Source organism: Castor canadensis, chromosome 8 (genome assembly GCF_047511655.1).
Source record: "Castor canadensis chromosome 8, mCasCan1.hap1v2, whole genome shotgun sequence".
Lineage (NCBI taxonomy): Eukaryota > Metazoa > Chordata > Mammalia > Rodentia > Castoridae > Castor > Castor canadensis.
The window spans coordinates 74367530-74389966 of record NC_133393.1 but is presented as its reverse complement, the minus strand read 5'-3'; the positions used below and the strand labels follow the sequence as shown (position 1 = coordinate 74389966).

The 22437-nt window shown below is 38.8% G+C and overlaps 1 protein-coding gene across 1 annotated transcript in view; it reads left to right on the top strand.

The window, feature by feature from the left end:
* Pkp2 (plakophilin 2) overlaps positions 1-21899 on the top strand; it is a 74057-nt gene extending 52158 nt beyond the window's left edge. The window contains exons 7-13 of the mRNA XM_020184928.2: positions 7764-7881; positions 8894-9058; positions 9970-10143; positions 13759-13912; positions 17681-17870; positions 20210-20297; positions 20449-21899. Of these exons, the coding sequence (XP_020040517.1) occupies positions 7764-7881; positions 8894-9058; positions 9970-10143; positions 13759-13912; positions 17681-17870; positions 20210-20297; positions 20449-20517 (958 nt within the window). The 3' untranslated portion in view covers positions 20518-21899. The remainder of the gene's footprint in view (positions 1-7763; positions 7882-8893; positions 9059-9969; positions 10144-13758; positions 13913-17680; positions 17871-20209; positions 20298-20448) is intronic.
* Positions 21900-22437: the final 538 nt, after the last annotated feature.

Genomic DNA, 22437 nt, shown 5'->3' with positions numbered 1-22437 from the left:
ATTCTGCAATCCATGAACAGGAAAGATCCATCCATTTTCTAGTGTCTTTTTCAATTGCTTTCTTCAATTAAGTTTATGCTTAGGTGTTTGTTTTGGTTTTTGAGGCTATTGTGAGTGGGATTGTTTGCCTGATTTCTTTCTCAACCTGTTCATTGTAAGCCTATAATTTCTACCAAAGATTTACGATTACTTCTCCACTCCTCTATATCATAATTATGGCTTCTCCCCTCTATTTCCTTTCTTCCCTTCTCCTCCCCTATTCTTTTTTCTTCTCTTAAAAGACAAGAAGTAAGAAATTTTAAAATGCCTTCAGGTAGGCATTGAGTGGGCAGGTCCAACACCATGGGGAATGGTGGAGAAACGAATAATTTCCCCTAGAGCTGTGAGACTCAAGTTTTGGGAAACACTTCAGGCCACACACAGACGTGTCTGGACAGCATCTATTAATCATCTCCTTCTCCAATTGAAGAAATTAAATAGCAGAGACTCTTCCATAGTTATAAACCAGTTATCAGTACTTTGAGAATGGCAGCGAGTCCAACCTTCCTGGGCCATTACCACTGATTAGCCTTTATTCTTACTCTTATCCAGCCCTGTCATCCTTGGAGTGCTTACTAAATATCTGCTATGTCCCAAGCTCTATTTAGACTTCTGCAGTTTCAAAGAGAAGCAGGCTTTGTCATTGGTCAGGAGGACTCAGGGCACAGTACAGGAGGCCGCACTGAAGAGATAATGACCGTGCGTTTGAAGTCTATGAAGTGTACAGGAGGAGAGCCATGGAGTTGCTTGACTAATGTTGCCTGGGGGATTGGAAAATGTTTCTAGAGAGAGTTACCCTTATGGAACTGAGTGGGTGTTTGAGGGTCCCTCTCAGTCTTTAGCACATCATTCTATCACCAGTTCATCTCTACCATTTTTAAGGGTAGTCATAGTCATAAACTGATTTGATAAAGCCCTAAAAAAGCCATTTTCCTGGTTATTGCAGTCAGCCACTTACTTATGAAGAAAGACTTTTAAAATTGCTGCCCTTTATCTTATCAACCCAATCTGGTTCTGTATTGAGAAGCCACTCCAGAATGTGTCATTTTTTCTAAGAAGGTAGGATAAAATGACATCACATTACTGCAGCACTTTATAAAACACATTCATTTTCCTCCAGTGTTTTAAGCCTGCTTATACCTGTTGAAGAGGAGGAGCGGTTGGTAATGCATAGCTCCTGAAGAGGACGATCACTTCCCTTTTCCCCATGTGGCATGGTGCAGCCAGTGTATTTTGATGAATCTATAATATTCTTTTATGATTATAGCATCATTTATAAACTTACTAAAATTTATAACTATCTTAAACAAAACTCCCATTGTCTTTTTTTACTATAAATCTAGCTGGGGTGGGGAACAGAGTCAGAGGAAGGAAGATGTACCATTTGAAAGAAAAACAAGAACTGTCAGTCTTGTTCTTCATTAGCCATGGGTGAAAGGTGGTTTTATTTGGAATATCAATACCAGCCACTCTCTGGAAAAGAATGTCTCCATGTAACTTTAATAGGTAAAGTTACATCTATCTTCACACATGCACACACACCATGCGTATGTATGCATATACATATATATATATATATATATATATATATATTTGTTTACTTGTTTATTTGAGACAAAGTCTTACATGTAGCCCAAGCTTGTCTCAAACTCTATCCTCTGCCCTCACTCTTTCAGGCACTGGGATTATGTACCACACATGGTGGTACATGGACTTAATTTCTTACACATAGCTGGAGTCCAAACTTGAGGGCTGTATTGCATCTCCATCTCCTTAATTGTGCATTTTCATACCAGTTACCTTTGCTTCCCTATCCATTTTTCTAAATACTCATGACAGAAAAGAACTCATTTGGTCAAACTCTGCTTTATCCCAGATAATTAAGAAGATAATTATTTGAGTGTCTAATTTCCCTGATGATAGATATAGACTCAAAAGCAGATCTTCCTTTAAAAACATAATAATTTACCAGAAAATTAGAAGAATAATGTTAGGTGAGAGTGGAAACAAAATTAAAACTGGCTGGCAGAATCCAAATAATTCAATTCAGAGAGGGACTTTTCTAGAAATAGAAAAAAGACAATTGAGTCATCAACTTCAACCTCAATTACTTTGCTGATTATTTAAAATCTTCACGTTTGGATATGTAAGCACCAGCAACTACTAGTGGAATTGACAATATCTCTAATTATGTTATATTATCAGTCATTACCATGTCTTTTGGTGGTTATTTGAGATAAACAAACGTATGGTTTAATGAATTAAATTACTTTGTAAATTTCTCTTTCATTTAAAATATCTAAGTGATATTTAAATAAGTAAATAGGATATTGAGTTTTTTTAAAAACTGATTGTTTTATAATCTGAATCTCAAGAGGTTCGTGCTATTATTTTGAAATCTCTCAACAATTCTTTGTATTTTTTAGTGGCACTGGGGTTTGAACTCAGGGCCTTGCGCTTGCTAGGCAGGCTCTCTACCACTTGAACCACTCCACCAGCCCAATCAAAAATTCTGAAGTTGTTAAAGCAAACAAATTAGTCAAAACTAAGATGGCCATGTTCACTTGGTCACCCTTATTAGGATTGTCTCTCAGCACATCTACAACCAACCAACTCTGTTGCAAAGGTCCCTGCTGCCCAGATTAAAAACAATACTTCACATACAATACTTCACATAAATTACAAACATTTCTCTTTGCTGGAGAAATTCTTTATTCTTGTGTGTGTGTGTGTGTGTGTGTGCGTGTGTGTGTGTGTGTGTGTGTGTGTGTGTGCGTGTGTGTGTGTGTGTAAAGTGGGAGAGTTTATTGAGATAGAAAAGTAGCAAAGAGTAGAGCTCCCAGAGCTGGTAGGGGTCCCAAGAGAGAGTGCCCTGAAATTCTTTATTTTTATCAGTTGGTCTATAAATAGTGATTGCCTACTTTGAGTTTAGTTCTAGGATAATTGTTAAAGAAAATATGTGAATAGAAATAATATGGAAGAAAAAGAATCAAAAGAGAAAACAGAAGAATAATTTTTTTACTAATTATATCAAAAGGACTATTTTTACTGGTCTTTTCTGAATTGATTAGTTTATGGGTTGAGTTTAATGAATTAAACTACAGAAAAAAGAACTTTCCAAGAATGTTTGTGCCAGAGATTTTTAAAAGCATCCTAATGTTTAAAGAAAAAAAAACAGTATATAGCTTAAATTGAAGGTGGGACTTTTATGACCTGTATTTTATGACACCTAAAGTCTTTTCTCAAAAACTCAAAACTGATCATAGTCAGAAGTACTTCTAAAAAAATGCGGTTTATATTTTTCTGCTGGAGAACAAACCCAGGGTCTTGTGCATGCTCTTTCTACCACTGAGCTACACCCCCAACTCCTAACTTTTTTTTTTTTCCCTGTCAGTATGGTGTTTGAACTCAGGGCCCCACAATTGCTAGGCAGGCACTCTATCACTTGAGCCACTCCACCAACCCAACATTTTAAAAGTCATTATTATTTTTAAAAATGAGTACATTGATATAAAACCACTGAGAGCTCTGTCCCTGGCCTGTGGTTGAAAGTCTGTGCCTGTCTTGGAGGTGCAGAATGTCTGCACATCGCATTATTCTACTCTACATCTTAAACACCTTCGTTAATCCTACTCTGACATTCCAGACATCTCCTTTAATTCCAAGAATGCTCATTCAAGTGGCAGTGACTTCCACATGTATTTTTAAATTACAGTTTGCTGTTTATAATCTGTTTTAAATGGAATTTGGCATTCTACCGAAACAGATGGTTGTGGTAAATCAAGAGGAAATGAACTATTGCCTACCAACCACACGATTACTGGCTTAATTGACTTTTCAGAAGGCCCAAAAAATACACAAAAGCAGAGCTAAAGAATTTTCTCCTCCAACCCTGTTTAGTTTTTTGATGTGTAAAAGATTTTTATTATACCTTTGTTCATTAATACTGTTCTGAAAGGGACAAGATGTGTAGTTCGTGCATTCTTGTTCTACCTCCCGGTATTGTTGCTTGCAGACTAAGTAGTTGCCTTTGGTTGATGTGAGCTGATACCTTCAGGAACTGATGTTGACTTCAGAGTAACAGACAAGCGCTTCTTGTGGCACAGAGTTTTTCTTCCTCTGCCAGTTCAAACAAGGCTCCCTTTTGTTTTGGGACACCACAAGCTGCCTCTGCTGCTTTCTCTTGGTTAGTCACAGACAAGGCACAACTGTTCGATATGTATCAGATGAGAGTCCAATAAAGCCTCGACCTAAATCTCGAATAACAAGAGGATGAAGGATGCTTCCTTATCAGCAGTGTCTTAGGAAGTGCCTCCTGAGGTCTTACAATGGATTCTAATACTGTCTACCAAGCACTTACTGGACTGACACCACTTGGGGACCTACTGCACAACATATAATGAATGCATGGTATGAGGAAGCCTCTAACCGTTGGTGAGCACAAAGATGCATCCACAATTTTCTAAAGCCGTTATTGAGGTGAGCACTATCTTAGTATGCTGGTCAGTCCTTAAGACTGGTCCCATAGCCACCAGGTCTTGTATACAGAGTATACATAGACGGTGTGTTAGAAACCACACCCTAATCAAGTAGAAATACCCCTATTTAAAAAGAGATTTCTTCTAAAATATTACTTCTTTGTTGGTGAAATGTCTTGAAATGATGCACTCCAACCCTCTATTGACTATCTCGTGTCCTGGTTACTAGCTTTAGCCTTTAGCCCCTAGGACAAGGACCTATTTTTTAAATCCTATAAACAATAGGAATTTTTCTTTCCTTAAAGGAACCCCACATATTTTCTCAGGTTTAAGCTAAATGATACCAAAGGAAACAAGACCATAATTTAATCAGATTCAAACTATAGACACCAAATTAAACATTTCTAATATATTCTGTTAGTAACAGATAATCAATTTTTATAGAGTACTATGTTTGGATTTTTGTTCTGTCTTTTCAATAAGGTGATTATTTTGGTATATTCATTTATAGTTTGAAGCTACCTTTCATATTATGCCTCTGTTGGGTTACATACTTATAATGGCGATAAACATATTTCTCAGGATTCAAGAGACATGTTGTAAAAGGATCACTTCTGCCAGAGGGTCCCACGTCAATTCTCTGATTCTCCTTAAACTTAAATGTTAGCCATTCAAAACTACTTTCAGATGGTTATAACATGGTCCACATCTATAACCCTCAGGAGGCAGAGGCAAGAGGATCAAAGCTTGCAGGCCAGCCTGGGCTGCATAGTGAGACCTTGTCTGAAAACAATGACAAAAGATAAACATATCACTTTCTATAAATTATTGGTTATTTTCCAAGTATACTAACATTACTTTCTGTCTAATGACTTCCGTTCATGGATGAAGTGGTATAAAAATAATCCGCCCTTATCATTTATATTTCTGGACAGTTGAGTAAGGTGGGAAATATTTTTGATATGCAGGGGTAAGTACTGAAGAAGTGGGATTCCATGCACTTTCTGTCAGCAAAGGTATCAACTGCCAGGAACCCCTGATAAGCCCAATTTCACACGAGGAGGGTCTGGAAAATGCCAAACTCCAGACAGCAGCCGGTATGTGTGAACTGGCATCACTGCCAAATCAAATTACCATTCTGACCTAAAATAAACACTCTGAAGTTAAACAAAGCCAAGTCGCCCATCTGCAAGGTATGCAGTAGATTTAGCTAGTGAGCAGAACAGACCTTTTGATTTGTCAAAGCAATTTTAAACTAGTGCCATATCTCTAAATTCCAGAGGTGGAAAAGATCAAAGAGAAGTTTTAAGACGTATGCTAGGTAACATTGCCCTGTGGTTGGGGACGTATGGTAGGGCAGACTGAATGAATACTAGATGAGGTTTGCTCTGTTTTGGATCACTTGAGCACAGAATGAAAATTAGCCCTCTTATCCTAACTTTACCATGAATTTGCTGTCACCAAAAAAGTAACTTAAACTCTCTGGACCTCAGTTTTTTCATGTGAAAAATCAGGAGACTGGAAAAGATGTCTTTTCAATTTCTGTCAAGCTCCTTATGATCCCATGATTCTTACAGGGCTCACAAAGTAGAGAGAGAATGTGGTTTAAATGAATATTTCTTGAGAAGAATCTATAGTGAAAATGGTTTTATTTCTAGTTAATGAACCCATTCTTTGTTTTCTTTTTTTTTTTTTTTGGCAGTACTGGGGTTTGACTCAAGGTCTTGTGCTTGCTAAGTAGGCGTTCTACCACTCAAGTCACACCCCCAGCCCACATTCATTTCTTTGAAAGTAGTATCTGGGGGCAGAAAGACTTTTTGAAGTCACTTACTGCAGTTCTTTTCTTTTCTTTCTTTCTTTTCTGTTGAACTCAGGCCTTCATACTTGCAAAGCAGGCACTCTGCTGCTTGAGCCTCAGGTCCGTTGCTCTGGTTATTTTGGAGATGGAGTTTTGTGAACTGTTTGCCTGACTGGCCTCAAACTGCAATCCAGTCTCAGCCTCCCAAGAAGCTAGGATTATAGGCGTGAGCGAATTGTATTAAAGATGAAGAAAATAAGACTCAGAAGTTCTCAAAGCATTAGTTTTCTTTGATGTTCAAAATGACAGACAATATAAAGAAATAATGTCTGAATCAGGAATATATTTTGTATATTCTACCTACCAGTAAAAGAAATTAGTTTGATATATTTTATAGGAACAATTTTTATCAATTAACGATGACAGAACAGGACTGGCAGAGTGGCTTAAGTGGTACAGTACCTGCCTAGCAAACAAACGTTGAGGCCCTAAGTTCAAGCCCCAGTACCACTGAAAAAGAAAGATGGCAGAAGGGAATAGGAGGTAGCTCTCAAATTCTAAAAAAACTGAAGAAGTTGACAGAGGTGTGAATATTTTGGGGAGAAATATTTTCACACAGTTAATGCTAATAAAAACTTAATCCAAGGAAGGCAGTAATAGTAATACCAGAATATAAATGTGATCTGACTCTGCAGTGTAACCCCCAAATGCATTACTCTGCTGTCTTTGATAAGCTTCATTTCTCTATAAGGAAACAGTCTCCACTTTTAGCCTTGGAGACTGTTTATAGAAAGGTGTGATGGCTCAGCAAAATTGGAAATTGAGTTAAGTGCAAAGATATTTATAGGTCATGATTTGTCTTAGGTCTTATGCACTGGAAACTGTGTTTTCTCTGACATCTCTCTGCCGTTTTAATTATAGAATCATCACATTTTAAAGCATCTGGCTTGACATTTGTCAATAGCCGTATGGAAACCTTCAAGACAATAAAATAGACCAACACACTGTCTTTACATTTGAGGCAACCAAGACCCTGAGCAACTTAAAGTTATTTAGAGTTAAGACATGGAGCAAATTGAGACTTGGACGGCCAGTGCGTTGCTGCGCCTAATGTGCCATTCTTCTTTTAATTGCAAAACATTTGCCTCGCTTCTGCCCTCAACAAATGGTGTGAAGACTAAGGAAAAGTGACCAGGCATTGATACATGATGTGAAGTAGACAGATGACTTCTTTATGGCTCTGTGTTGTATGGGTATGTCTAGCAGTCACATTCAGATTTGATGATCTTTAGCAGTGAATGATTTACTGGTCTCAGAACAAGTCTGTCACACTTCTCCAAATGTGCCAGTTTCCACGCACCTAGAAGAGGCATCAAGTGAAGCTTTGAAATCAAGGCCTGTTGGATACTTAGCCTAAGGCACACCTTTCTGTTTGTTTTTCCTGATAGGAACATGAGTTCAGCTGGCCCCGATGGGAGGAAGGTAATGCGAAGGTGTGAGGGACTCATTGACTCCCTGGTCCATTATGTCAGAGGAACCATTGCAGATTACCAGCCAGATGACAAGGTAACTCAAGTTAAATAGCTTGCATACTGCATGACCTGCTGTCTTACTGAGATGCTTCAGAAAATTCTTCAAACAGCTGCTTGGGTTTAGATTTATTCATTGACATGTTTGCTGAGCCCAAGATTCTCTGTACCTGTGTAGGAATTTTTAAATCTATGTAGCATTATTCTGTTTTCTAGACCCAAATCTCTAGCTGTCTAACAACTCAGTGTGGATTTTTGGAAGGAAACCGAATGCTACATGTTCAGCAGTAACCTTAAATTCATCTCTTTCCTCATCCCCAAATGTGTTCCTCTTCTGTGTAATCATTCTTAATTATCACCATCTAGGGCTAGGGGTGTAGCTCAGTGGTAGAGCATTTTCCTAACATATGCAAGGGCCTGAGTTCAATCTCCAGCACCACATAAGTAAGTAAATAAATAAGTAAATAAAATTATCACCATCCACCAGAAGAGGATTGAAATCTGAATAATCTTGTACTGCTTCCCTTCCCTCACAGCTCATATCCACTGGGCCATAAGCCATGCACATTCTACCTCTGAAAAGACTTTCAGACCATTCTCTAACAACTACTGTTGCTGCTTCAGGTTATGCATCTTCATTCTTTACAATACTACCTCCTATGTTCCAACTTAGCATCGCTGCTAAGTTATATATCTAAAATTTGAACTCATTCTGGATGTGCTCCTTAAAAAGTAAACTAGAGGACTAGCAGTATAGCTCAGAGGTAAAGCACTTGCCTAGCATGTGCTTGGGTTCAATCCCTAGCACTGCAAAAAATAAAAACAGAAAGTAAAGTAGAAAGGTTTGCCATTATTTAAATTAATTCGACCTCTACTTTTTAACAGTGTTCTTCTGACCATTCATGATTTAACCTTAGCCTTTCTACCCACTTACCCCAGGCACCCCACAGTCCAAACATACCCAATTACATCCAATAAGCCCAGTAAGCCCTTGATACCACATCTGATGGGGATATCCATCTTGTATATGATCAATTCTGTTTTCTCAGGCCACAGAGAACTGTGTGTGCATTCTTCATAACCTCTCCTACCAGCTGGAGACAGAGCTCCCGGAGAAGTATTCCCAAAGTATCTATATTCAAAACCGGAGTATCCAGGCTGACAACAACAAGAGTATTGGGTGTTTTGGCAATCGAAGCAGGAAAGTGAAAGAGGTATATTGGGAGGGCTTTGAGAGAGAGTGTGTTTGTGGGCAAGGGGACAGAGGCAGAGAGAGAAAATGTGTGTGTTTTCTGAGTAATTAGTATATGTCAGGCACTGTTTTAAATTATTTTAATCCTACATCAATCCTATGTGGTGTACATCATAAATATCTTTGTTTGCCATGAGGAAACAGAGCTACAGAAAAAGTTAGTTTTCCCAGATTAATTCAGCAAATACATGGAAGAGATAGAATTCAATCCCAGGCAATCTGGCTCCAGATTTCCATTGTTAGCCATTAAACCATACTGCTGCATAACTAAAAGTTAGGAAATAATGTTAATACAATATGGCCAAGAGTATATACATTGTTTAAACATTAAAAACAGCCCCAATATTTAGCATCGTGCCTTTTAAAAACAAACATTGGACACACTAAAGCCTCATAGGAAAGAATACATACTTATCTCATACATAAAAACTGAAAGAATGTGACCTGCCTTCTTCCTTTTATTGTTATGGTGTTTGTGAATTTGGAAAACAACTGGTAAAGTTAGAGCCTTGATGCTACACTGGACAACTCCACAAGGCTCTGAGGGAACAGGCCTGTTTTCCTTATCTTCAGCTTTTAGCTAAAAAGCAGCCTGAAAACCATTCTGGAGGCACCTATGCTTAATTTTCTCATTTCTCTCTCACTGTGAAATGCAAAGTTACGGGGTGTTGCTAAGAAGAAGTAATTATTATCGCTAAGAGTTAAGTGATTGGAAAGCATACATACTTGCTTTTTAAATTTCTATTTCAAGGGCTTCTTACTATGCAGATTGTTAGTCTTTCTCATAGCATTTCTGGTCTGTTGGTGTGGATGCAGAAATATAGACATCACTTGAAGTGCATTAATTCTGGATTCCCTTATGTGTGTGACTAGCAATACCAAGACGTGCCAATGCCAGAGGAAAAGAGCAATCCCAAGGGCGTAGAGTGGCTGTGGCACTCCATTGTGATAAGGATGTATTTGTCCTTGATTGCCAAGAGTGTGCGAAACTACACTCAGGAAGCATCCTTAGGAGCTCTCCAGAATCTCACGGCAGGAAGCGGCCCTGTGAGTATCATGCCCATTTTTCTACTTTTTAAAATAATGGCACTGCAGTCATACCTCTATTAGGTTCAGAGATAAAGCACTGAAGAAAGAGCAGAGGTTTCCTCGCTTCAGTTAAGACTGTCCTCAAAAACTTCCAGAGAGTGGTTCAGCCCTCCAATATCTTCAGCCTCAGCTTCTATAACCCAGCCTGCAAGGGAAAGACACATGGATAATTTGTATTGCTAAGTCCTCTTTCAGTTACAGTCCTCAGAACCCTTCCTCAAACTGATTGAAGGGGGAAAAAAGGAATGTCTTATTTCACTAAACTGAAAGAGTTTGGAATAGGTCCACTTTCTGTCCTGACTGGACTTAGGTGCTCCAGTGATAATTATGACTTTCTCCCTGCCGTTTTCTGCTTTTCCGCATGTGTATTGTTCTCAAAGGCTCTGCCCACATGACAACAAAGATAGCCAGGAATTATTTTAGGATTACATTTTACCAGCCCAATGTCCCCACAAGAAAAATCTATGTTCCCAATAGTGCCATTAAGAACTGAGTAAATGTGTCTCTCACCGGTCTGTTCTCAGTCTCTCCAACCAGGGCCTCTGGGTAGGAGGCTGTGACGGTGATTAGCCAGGGCTGGGTAATATGCCAGGGGTATGGGTTTGAGCAGGTGAAGGATCAGTGACAATTATACCACATGGACTGAGATGGTGAAGGAGTGGCTCTCTAATGGAAAATACAAGTATTGTTATAAAAGAAGGAAGAATAAATGCTCAGCAGACAAAAAACAACAGATGTCCTCTGCAGTGTAGAGTTAGAAAAGACATCTGTGCTTTAGTGTCCTGAAAATACAACCACAGACTAAAGAGCTGATTCTCTTTCCAAATGCTCTTACTTTATACTGCAAAGTCAAAACATAGAATGGTTAGTTTAGTCCCTTTCCTGTATTTTTCATACCATGTTACATATTGACAAATTCCATAGATAGTTATTTGAACTTTTTCCCTTGATCATAAAATGATTAGAATAAACTTCAAAACAGTTCACTGTATGTTCAGTCTTCAAGTACCTATCATCATAGAGAAAAGCACTCTTGTAGAGAACAAAAGTATTATTCATTCTTTACTTGAGAAACCACATTTATTTTTAATATCAATATATTTATACAGATGCTTGCTCTCTGTTTTGAATAAAATTGTGAAATGATAAAACTGGTATTTTTCCTATCTTAGCATTGTGGTTAAGAATGCAAACCATCATTTCTGATCTTCTGTCAAGTACACAGAAAGAAACAGGGAACTCCCTCCCTTAAAGGAGCTATGGACTACCCGGAAAAGTGCAGTTCAGGATAGTTGTAACCTGGAGCATTATGGCATAGTGGGAGGGAGGGAGAGGAAAGGAAGTACCAAGGGATGAAGAACTGTGTGAGCTATAACAAGAGCAGCATTCTGAAGGCAAGAGTATCACTAAAGTGTTTAAACCTGAAATGGTACATAATCAGATTAAATTTTAGAAATATCTTTCTGGTTTAAGGCTTTGAACTCCCACACACTGGTGTTTAAGGAAACAGCAAGAGGTTGACTAGGACCATTTGAGCTCCTAATGGAGATTCCAATTTGCAGAAGTACCAATATGAAAGTGTACTATTTACTCTAGTAATATTTGGAAGCCAAGTATAAAAATCAGAGAAGACAAAAAATTCAATGAACCCAACACTGCAGTTTTGTTGAATGAGTGAAAAATAAGCTAGAATGACAAGATTGTTGAAGGTATTAGAAAGGTAATATTTGATGTGATGATTCATGTATCCCAATATAAATCAGAAAGTTAAGACAGGAAAGAATTGATAACATGAGGTATAGGGAATGAAAGATGAAATAAAGGAACTTGAGTTCTTAATGAGGCTGAAAAGAAACATGATAGGAAGGGAGAACAAGGAGACAGGAAGATATATTCAGAGTCTGACATTGCCAAGTCTGTGTTTCCAGAGGCAGTGGGTCTCTGAGTGAACACAAGTTCTGTGTGATCATGAGACCAATGGAAGAGATGAAAGGCAGTGACTGTGGGGATGTCTAGGAATTGTGAAGTAGGCTGTCTGGTCACTTACTAGAATAGGAGGTAAAGAAGGCTAAGAGACAGGCTCCAAAGCCTCCATTAGAAAATGCTGCTGGGTGGCAGTAGCTCAAAAGAGCAAGTCTTCTGCACGTGAGGGGAGACATTAGAGACTGTTAGAATGAGATCTCAGGAAGAGAAAGGAAAGCCCACCTATCCTGGCCCAGCTTACAGGTGGTATACATGAATAACTGGATTCTTCCCTGCATGGCTACAGAGGAAGAGTTCTTCCTAGAGGAGAATATTCTGCAAATTAATGAAACACAGTTTGTAATTTGTTTATAATAGAACAAACATTTTTAAATAGTGGTAATTAAACTTCTTGGGATAGAAACTTTGAAACTCTAATAAAAGTTATGGACCATTTCGCTGGGGATGTTGATTATAAACACAAAAACAGTTTTAGAGGACTGGAGGCATGGGTCAGGTGGTAGAGCACCTGCCTAGCTAGCATAAAACCCTGAATTCCAGGGCCCAATGTCAAGACAAACAAAAAATCCAAGTAGTTTTAGGGATCCCCTATCCTCTCCCCTGTAGCCTATTCTGGACCCATATTAAGAACCCCTGTTCTAGACAGTGGTGGCACATGCTTATAATCCCGGCACTTGGGAGACACAGGCAGGATCACAAGTTCAAGGCCAGCCTGGTCTACATAGCAAGTTCCAGGACAGCCCAAGCTACATAGTAAGACTCTGTGTCAAAACAATAACCCTCATTCTAGAAGAGTAAGAAAGTAAGAAATAAAGCTGGAAGGAGGGGGCAAGCAGTATTTAGATGAGTCAAACCAAAGATAAACACCCTGAAAGAGTGATCAAGGAGAATGGGAAGTTTTGGTATGGTAGTCCCAAATTCGCTTCAAATAATCTAATGTAAAGTCACAGACACAGCTAAGGCCACAGTAGCGGAGATTTGTTGATGCTGGGAAGGGCCTGGTCAATATTCAGAGCCCTGAAAGCAGGTGGCCAGCCTAATTCCAAGTTAGATTTGCCTCTAGTGGAGCTAGACTTGGGTAGCTACTTGGACATGTAGCCTCCCACGCAGACTTAGCACTACGAATAATCTAACTAGGCTTCTTCAGAAGCCTGCTGTGTCTCAGAATAAACTGGATTTTGTTTAGAAATGAATGCATGTGTTGAATGTCATACATTCAATAATTGAATGTATTAAATGTCAAAATTTGAACAAGAAGAAACAGAAAAGATAACTAAATCAGCAAGCAGGAAATAAACCAAAGTGATACGCAAAGACATCTCCCTTATAATGTTTTCATAGCCAGCATTTAAAATACTGTGAAAAGTAACTCTGAATTGGTTGAAAAAAAAAATAATTGGGGGAGAGGAACTGTTTTTGTTGAGTAATTATACTAAAAACTAGTAAGAATTTAAAGAAAATATCTAGAGGCTGGTTTCATCACAGTTCTAGTTGTTAAAACATCTTCCCCAACCACTGGTAACCTTGGGAAAGCATAGCATTTCCCTGAAATCAAATGTGGCGGCACTTACAGGACCCATCTCCCAACAGATGCCAACCTCAGTAGCTCAGACCGTCGTCCAGAAGGAGAACGGCCTTCAGCACACCCGAAAGATGCTGCACATTGGTGATCCAAGCGTGAAGAAGACTGCAGTCTCTCTGCTAAGGAATCTGTCTCGGAGCCTTTCTCTGCAGAACGAAATTGGTGAGTCACTGAAAGCGTCCGCCTGGGGCATGTACATACTGAAAACAGGAGGCAATAAAGTGTGGCTCATGTCACATTCTTTTCCCAGTGACAAACTAGAAATGTCAATAAAGAGGAGAAGCTGATGAATGGGCCTGGTACAATGTCAGATAACATAATTTCTCATTCATTTACTTATACCAAGATGTATCTGGTAAATATTTGTTGAGTCAAGTCAAAAACTGTAGGGCCAGGCAAGGTGCAGGAGGATCATGGTCCAGGCAAAAAGCACGAGACCCTATCTGAAAAGTAAACTACAAAGGGCTGGGGTGTGGATTGCCTAGCAAGCAGAAGGTCCTGAATTCAAACCCCACTATCCCCCCTCCAAAAAAGTAAACTATAAAATGAGATAGCAGGAAGACAGTAGTTAAAACTGTTAAACTGTTAAAATTAAGCATGCTTCCTAAGGTTCCATAAGTTGATAATTCCTAACAACCTAAATTTAGTTTTTCATGAAATTCCACAAAAATTATAAACAAATGTTTGTTCAATGGATTAGACTTTGGAATCTATCTGCACACAACGCCAGGGACATCGAAGTCTATAGTGTGTTTCAGTTAGGTCCTTTTCAAAGACAGCCAGCAGTGCACTCGACAGGTTTCGTGCAGTGGCCTCACACCCATTATAAACAGAGGGCAGGCCTGGAAATGTTTCAGTGAATCTAAAAGAAACCTCGCGTGGGCACGCTTACAATTATGAAAGTGTTCTCCCGTTGTCTTTTTGTGCGCTTTTGTGCTGGACTTTAATAGAGGTGTATTATCCTTTATCTTTTTTTTTTTCCTCTTTCTTTTCCCAGATGAAACATGCACACCCCTTCAGGGCAGAAATGCTGTGGATCTCAGGTCCTGCAGCCCCCTAACTGTTGGGAGGTAGAGCTATAGCTCCATATTTTTATATAAAATGGTTCCACTGCTAAACCTTGCTTTAAGGACAACAGAGAGTTAAATGTAATTTTAAGTTCCAAATTGGCTTTCTGTCAAATATATAATTTAAGTCCTAGGACCCATCTTGATTCTGAAGTTTAATAGCCAGGAGTAAGTGAAAATCACTTGCATATGTGCTTTGTGTTTTTCATGAGAGATTTCTAAGCTCTGTAACCTTCCAAGTGCTGACCTGGAATAAAGTCATCACATTTTACTTACATTTATAGAAATATAAAAACACATTTTCTCAAAACCATCAAGCTATCTTGAAGGCATGGCAACAGAATAATAGACATCACAGTGAAGACATGGGTCTGCATCCCACGGTGCTGCGTTGCCAGCCCATTTTACCTTGGCTGGTCACTTAACTGCTCTACCCCAAGGGAGAAAAGGACTACCTTCAGTCCTTTTCCAAGGATCAAATAAAACAATGGATGTACAAGTACTGAGAAGTATTGGATATATTTCTAGAATCCCAGTTCACATTTGTTCATTGTTGCAGATGCTTTCAGATATCCAAATATTCAAAGATCTTATTCAGAGCCACAGTGTATTCTTGAGTGGAATATATAGACACAGATACATATTATTTATATGTGTGTGTGGTGGGGGGAGGGTTGTGAGAGGGAGACAGAGAGTCAGACAAATGGAGAAGTATACATATAGATCCATACTTTCCCATACTATACTGTACTGTTCACTGACATAAACAATTGTACTTGTCTAAGAAAAATCAACATGACAGAAAGTGTTAAACTTCTTTAATTGCCACTCCTCCTCAGCCATGACCCTGAGTGTTTTTCTTAACATTGATCTGTAGAAGTGGACCCTCCTGGTATGGGGGGAAGTGCAGGTGGCACAGTTTTTAGTGGACAGGCTAGCTCTAAGCTGCCATTACAACACCCTGCAGAGAGATTTTTGGGGAATTCCGTGTTGTGTGATTGTCTCAGACTTATCTCCATGTTGACAACCTAAACAAGAGAAAGGAGAATTCATATTCTCAAGGTCTTTTTCCATGCTGTGGTTTCACCTCCTGAAGGGATGAGGCATTCTGGTAATACCTGGCATCTGTTGAGAGTTTAGTGTGTCAGGGCACAATTAACATGCATCAACTCGTGGAGTCTCTATTATTAGTCCATAATATAAATTAGGGAAATGCAGCATAGAGAGAATAAGGAGCTTGTCCACGTCACAGGACCATTAAGTAGCAGAGCCAGGACTGAAAATAAAGAAATCAGGCTTCAGAGTCTTGAGCTCCAAGCTCTTAACACTATGCCATGATGCTTAAACAACAGTACAGAAGTGTTCAAGTGTTTGGGCCTTTGAGCAGAAGGGATGCTTTACCTGCCAATCAGGTCCAGATATTATCCCAGGATGATACATCCTTCACTGCCTTTTATTGAGTACCTCTCTGTTTCAGGAATAATGATTGATGCTGGAAACACTGAAATAAAGGTAATTATATTCAAGAAACCTATAGTGCCATTTGAAATTCAGATAGGCACATAATTAATTCTAATCCAGTGTCACAGAGAAAGAATTATAGCTCAGGGTACCATATGAACACAGATGAAGGAACAATAAAATTAACCAGTATTTGTTACATGTCCATGATCAATATAACACAAGACTATGAAGAGCTGCAGGGAGCAACACAGGCTTCAGAGACATGCCCTTATCTTTTAAAGGAATTCTGAAGTAGAGGAAAAGGAAAAAATATACATGAAAAGAATTATTATAAAAATTCAACTAAAATTCATATTGCCCAAAATATAAGCCTCAAAATAAATTAAAGTGAAGTCTTCAAATAGCAGTGCCTCTCTTATTACTGTGAACAGAGCCAAAATCAAATCTATAACCAAGAAGTTATATACATGGTGGAAAATACCATTTAAAATAATTCATTCCTTTTTTTTTAAGTAGGAGCATTATTTATGAATTAAAAAAAAACTTTGGGAAATACAGATAACTGTTTTAAATGTTTTTAGGTTGCCATTAATACGGTTGTAGAAAAATAATTCCATTAGCACATTAGTAAGGTTATATTTTCTTTTATTATACTACCTTATATAAATAAGTGTACTTATTTTTCTCATAGAATATTATCATAAACCTTTTTTCTCAGTGCTGGGGATCTAACCCAAGGCTTTGTGCATGCTAGGCAAGTGCTCTGCACTGAGCTACACCCCCAGCCCTTATAAACATTTTCTTGACATGCTTCATAGAAATGTTGTAGAATGCCTAGTATTTTTGCAAGAATATTCTAGATAATTAAGCATATTCTTATGGCATATTTAGGCTTTTGATAATTCTTCACTTATATGTAATTCTGTCAGGAAGATCTCTACAGAAAGCTTTTTCCATTTTTAAAGTGATGTCTTTAAGGTATATTCCCAGAAGTGGAATTGTTGAATTGAAGAATATGAAAAATTTTAAATTCTTGACATTTATGTCAAATAGCTCTGTGAAATGATTTTCAGTATACTAAGCACAGAGCATCCTTTTTAAAAATCTTTGTCAAAGGTCTGACCAAGTGGCTTAAGTGGTAGAGCTATGCCTGCCTAGCAAGTTTGAGGCCCTGAGTTCAAACCTCAGTACCACACACACACACACACACACACACACACACACACACACACACACACACACACACAGAAATCTTAACAAATTTATTAGAACAGTTATATTTTTCCATGATTGTTAATTCAACTGTGTTTCTTTTTTAAAGTGCCCTTTAGCCAAAATATATTGGGATATTGAGCTTAAGAAAAATCTTTCTTGACTGTTCTTTTTCTTCATTTTGCAGCCAAAGAAACTCTACCCGATTTGATTTCTATAATTCCTGACACAGTTCCAAGTACTGACCTTCTCATTGAAACTACAGCCTCTGCCTGTTACACATTGAACAATATAATCCAAAATAGTTACCAGAATGCACGGGACCTTCTGAACACTGGGGGCCTACAGAAAATTATGACCATCAGTGCAGGCGATGCGTAAGTCTTTAGTGTCCATCAGTATCTCCTCTTTCCCTGTCACCACTCCTATGTAAATAATCTAGTTGTGAATATTCTGTCATTCACAAACACGACCACAAAGCTGGGCCAGACCATCTGGCCCAGTCCTTGATGATCAGGCAAGAGAAGAACTGAACCAGCCAAGCTTGCAGTCATCCATTCTCCTCTAAAATATCAAGATAGAGTCAGGCTGCATAGCTTGCCTTGGTAGCGCACTCCAGCATTTTATTACATTATGAATTGTTTTTCCCCAGAGCTGCAGGTCTGGGTTTTTCCCCAGAGCTGCAGGTTTTCCCCAGAGCTCCAGGTCACAGCAGGAGCAGTGGTAGCACAGGAGCAGTGGGAAGTGACCCAACAAGAAATCCTTGCTATCTCGGTTTTTTTCTGTCCACCTCTTCCACTTTCAGTTCCCTTGTGAGACATGAGGCATCCCACAGCCCCAGTTCTGGTGTAAGCAAATCATTACTATTAGTTAATTTAGAATGATGGGATGAGAGGGGGTATACAACTCTGAATTGTTCAACATGTTACAAATGCAAATTACTTCTGTAAATAACCAGAAAAGAAATACTGTTGTCACCTAATTTGAATGAGTTATAAAGTAAATGGGCATCACCCTCACACATAAGAGGCCAGATGTGTGCTTGGCTGTACAGTGAAGCAAATAGGGCTCTGTGGTATCCTGGAATGAGCACACATCACCTCCACCACTGCCCCACCCTCTGTAGGCCCCCATTGCTCTGCAGTCCCCCTCCTGCAAAGCACCTAAGAAAGGAAGACCACATCCAGAGTCATGAGCTGCAAACTCCGGCTAGAATGTCAGGTCCCCAAGAGCTGGAAGTTCACCTTTCCCCAAAGCCTGGTAGATTGCAGTGGCTCAGTTTTTGTAGAAAGAAATGAATTATTGCTGCAAAACAGAAATGACTCTTCCAATCACCATTCAAACTTGTAAGCAAACTGCCCTAAGGTAGCATGATTTTAATTATTTGAGAATCCACATGTAGTAATTGTTGTTCTTGGAAACATAGCATCACTTTGGTAGGAAGACATGCCCCTCTATCACTCATGGCTGCTGGAATACTCCCTTATGCGTGAGCCCTCACATGGCCCCTCGAAATCAGATGAACAGGGTGTCCAGTTGTGCCTGCTGCTCCCTGCTTACTATCATTATGGGTTAGCCTGAGGACTGTCATCTACATTATATCTTTCAATAAATGAGTTCCAAGTGCCAAGCAACCAGCTGACAAGGGAACAGGACACCCTTGTAATTAAGAGAGCTTTTTATAATTTTGAGTATTAGAGACCCATGGCTTTCATAGATTTATTTATACTCTAGTTATTATCAAGTAACTGAAAAGTCCATGGAGTACTCAAAATTCTAGGAGGTACTGATTTGACTGCCCTCCCTGCAAGGCAGTATGGAAGAGGAAGTCTGTAGGCTGAGGAATGGGACCAGCAGGCTTCTGTCCTACAGCTATGCTTTTCCTCTCCTTGGTTGCATGTTTCCAGACCCCTACGATATAGAATAGAAAACAAAACAAAGTAAACCAAAACAACAAAAATGCCACAACCTGTTTCTTTGTTGAGAAGGAAAATTCAGTCATGTGCGGGCCAGGCAGTTGAAGAGAAAGAGCTGAGAAGGCACTGATCTGCACTTAGCAGTGGGGAGCTCATGACACCTTTAGAAGCAAGAACACCAATAGGGAAGGCCAGTGTCAAACTGAGTGGTGACTTGGATTTAGGACAGAACAAGTTTTCCATTTGCCCTATACTAAAATGCAAAGTGACTTTGAAAGTACTTTAACACATACTTCCACAAGAACTTTTTAACTTAAAAAATTGCTTTATTCCTACATTGATAGGGTCACTAAATCTAAGAGTCATATATATACTTTTCCTGGTATTCTATAAATGTCATAAACGAACAAATATAGAATGTATTCTGTAAATGAATTCAGGGATTTGAAGCATGGCTAAGAATGTATCCCTTATAAATATCAGGGATTTTCTCTATAAATCACTTATTTGTTAGCACTATCTTACTGATTTAAAGAGACTAAAATTAAAAAACTAGGGCTGTCGCTCAATGGTAGAATGCTTGCCTAGTATGCATGAAGCCCTGAGTTTGATCCTCAGCACTGCAAGAAAAGAAAGAAGGAAATAAAGCAGGAAGGGAGGGAAGGAAAGAAAGAAAGAAAAACAGTGGCCCTGCCTTCTGCAGCTCACGATCCACTTGTCTTGTGATTTGTGTGGTGGTGGCTAGGGTGGCCATCAGAGGCCCATCTGCCCTCCCTGATCTTGGGTGTCTTTCTTTTCAGCTATGCCTCCAACAAGGCCAGCAAAGCTGCATCTGTCCTGCTATATTCTCTGTGGGCACACACAGAGCTCCATAACGCCTATAAGAAGGTAAGAGTGCTGACTCAGGGTGTACTATTGTTACCAGAACCAAAAACTAATGGCACACTAGATGTGACTCTGGTGAGAAATCATCAGATGAGTGTATTTCCTTGTGTGAGAATTTTTCCCACTCTCACATTTCTGTCTCCTTCTCCCAAAGGCTCAGTTTAAGAAGACAGATTTTGTCAACAGCCGGACTGCCAAAGCCTACCACTCCCTTAAAGACTGAGGAAAATGAAAACAGACTCTCAGAAAATTCAACCTCACTCTTCTCGGCTACAAAAATCCCCAAAGGAAAACACCTATTTTTCTACTATGCAGCCCCAGAAGCCTCAGAAAGCATGCCTTGTTTCTACCCTTTTCTATTTCCATGGTCCCCAGAATCCAGAAAACAATCAGAACATAATCTGTTAGGCTTCCAGAAGACTTTTGCAAGTTTGCCACCAGTAGATACTTTCAACAGGTTCCATTTTACCCTCTATAAATAGTGTTCTTTATTATCTGGGCTAATGGGTCCTAGCCTCCTGGAACCAAAATGTGAATTCGTGTAGGGTGGACATTAGGAGAGTACACGAGGAGAGAAGCTGTTGTATTAGTAGGATTTTTAAAGTTTGATTTCCATTTATATTCCTTTTCTGGTTTCTATTTTTTGTCACTCATCTGCACATTGCTTCATCATTGAGCCACAAATGTATCATCCTGCAGTGTCAAAACAGAGCAGAAATGACAAATATTTAGAGTTATCCAGAAGAAAGTGTAATGGCAAAAATTGTTTACTTTGTGGTTGGTTATGTCCCTTTGGGTTCCCCCCCCACACCATTTAAATGCAGTTAAGAAATTTAGATTAGACAGCATTCGTGACTATAAGAAAAGGAAATTGCAAGGAAGTAATCATAGAAAATTTTAAAGTGTTTTCCACAGAGAAAGTCAATTATTGTTATAAAATTCGATGTTCTCCCTAAGCACTGAGTAAATGGGATTTTTGCTCAAGGGAATAACTTATATAACAATACCATGAGATGCAAATCTCTTCTAAATAATGGCATTCAGTGTGATCTCGTTCCTGGGCGTTTTCATCCTGCACTGGACTGGTAGAAGAATGAACTCTGCTTTTAGCTTCAAGAGGAGCCGAGGGCCTCTCAGGCTCCTGCACCAGCCTACAGCACTGAAAACATAGTTCATTTTAACGAGTCAGATTGTTAAGCAGCCCAACTTTGTCCAACTTTAAAACAAAAACACAGAGCCACCAAATCTCCTGTGATTTTCCTCAGGCCATTATTTTAAATCCAGGAAACTAAAGAAGAAAAGCAAAATCACATTGAGAAAGAATATAAGGTATCGGGCCATCCAGAAATGATGTGGGACATGCTGACCTTCCAAAGGCGACATTGGCATCAGGGGAGCAGATGTATATTAAATGTTACTTTAACTGGGCTGTGATTAAAACCATGCACAGAGTATTAGTCCTCTCAACTACCATTCTGTTATATTTTGCTTCTTCAGTGTCTCCAACGTTTGTCATAAGAAAGGAAGAGAAGGAAAAATCTTTCAGCTGCTTTTGGCTAGGGAAAGAAAATGTACTAGAAAATAAATTCCCATTTCTGATTTAAATGTGTACTTAAGTCTTTCTTGTATTTGGAACTTAAAAATGTTTTCAATTTTAAAAACTCAGTAAAGACAACTTAGGTTACTAAAAGAGGTCAAAATAAAATTAATCTGTATCAATTTTTTTAAATGCAGAAGAGAAAAAAATTTTTCCCCAGATTTCTGAAAATAAGCATTTAGAGTTTATTTATTTCTCCAGACAAGTGATAAATGTTTAAAAGTTTCTGTGGGGTTTTTTGTTTTGTTTCCTTTGTTTCTAGTATCTGTGTTTTTTAAGACATTAATAGTGCGTTCAATAATATTAAACACAAAACGAGGCAAAAGTAACATTCCCTGTGTTGCTTTCTGTGCGTGTTAATAATGGTCTTGTTATAGGTAGTATGGTTAACAAGACATTTACTAAGCATTTAAAATTATTTCTATTTCTCCTCTAACTTAACGTTCTAAATTCTTTACCAAGAAACATTTCCTATAGTAACAAGACATGTAAAAATAGAGAGACATGCAAATGTGTTAGCTGTTGATGAACTCAATACATTGAGTG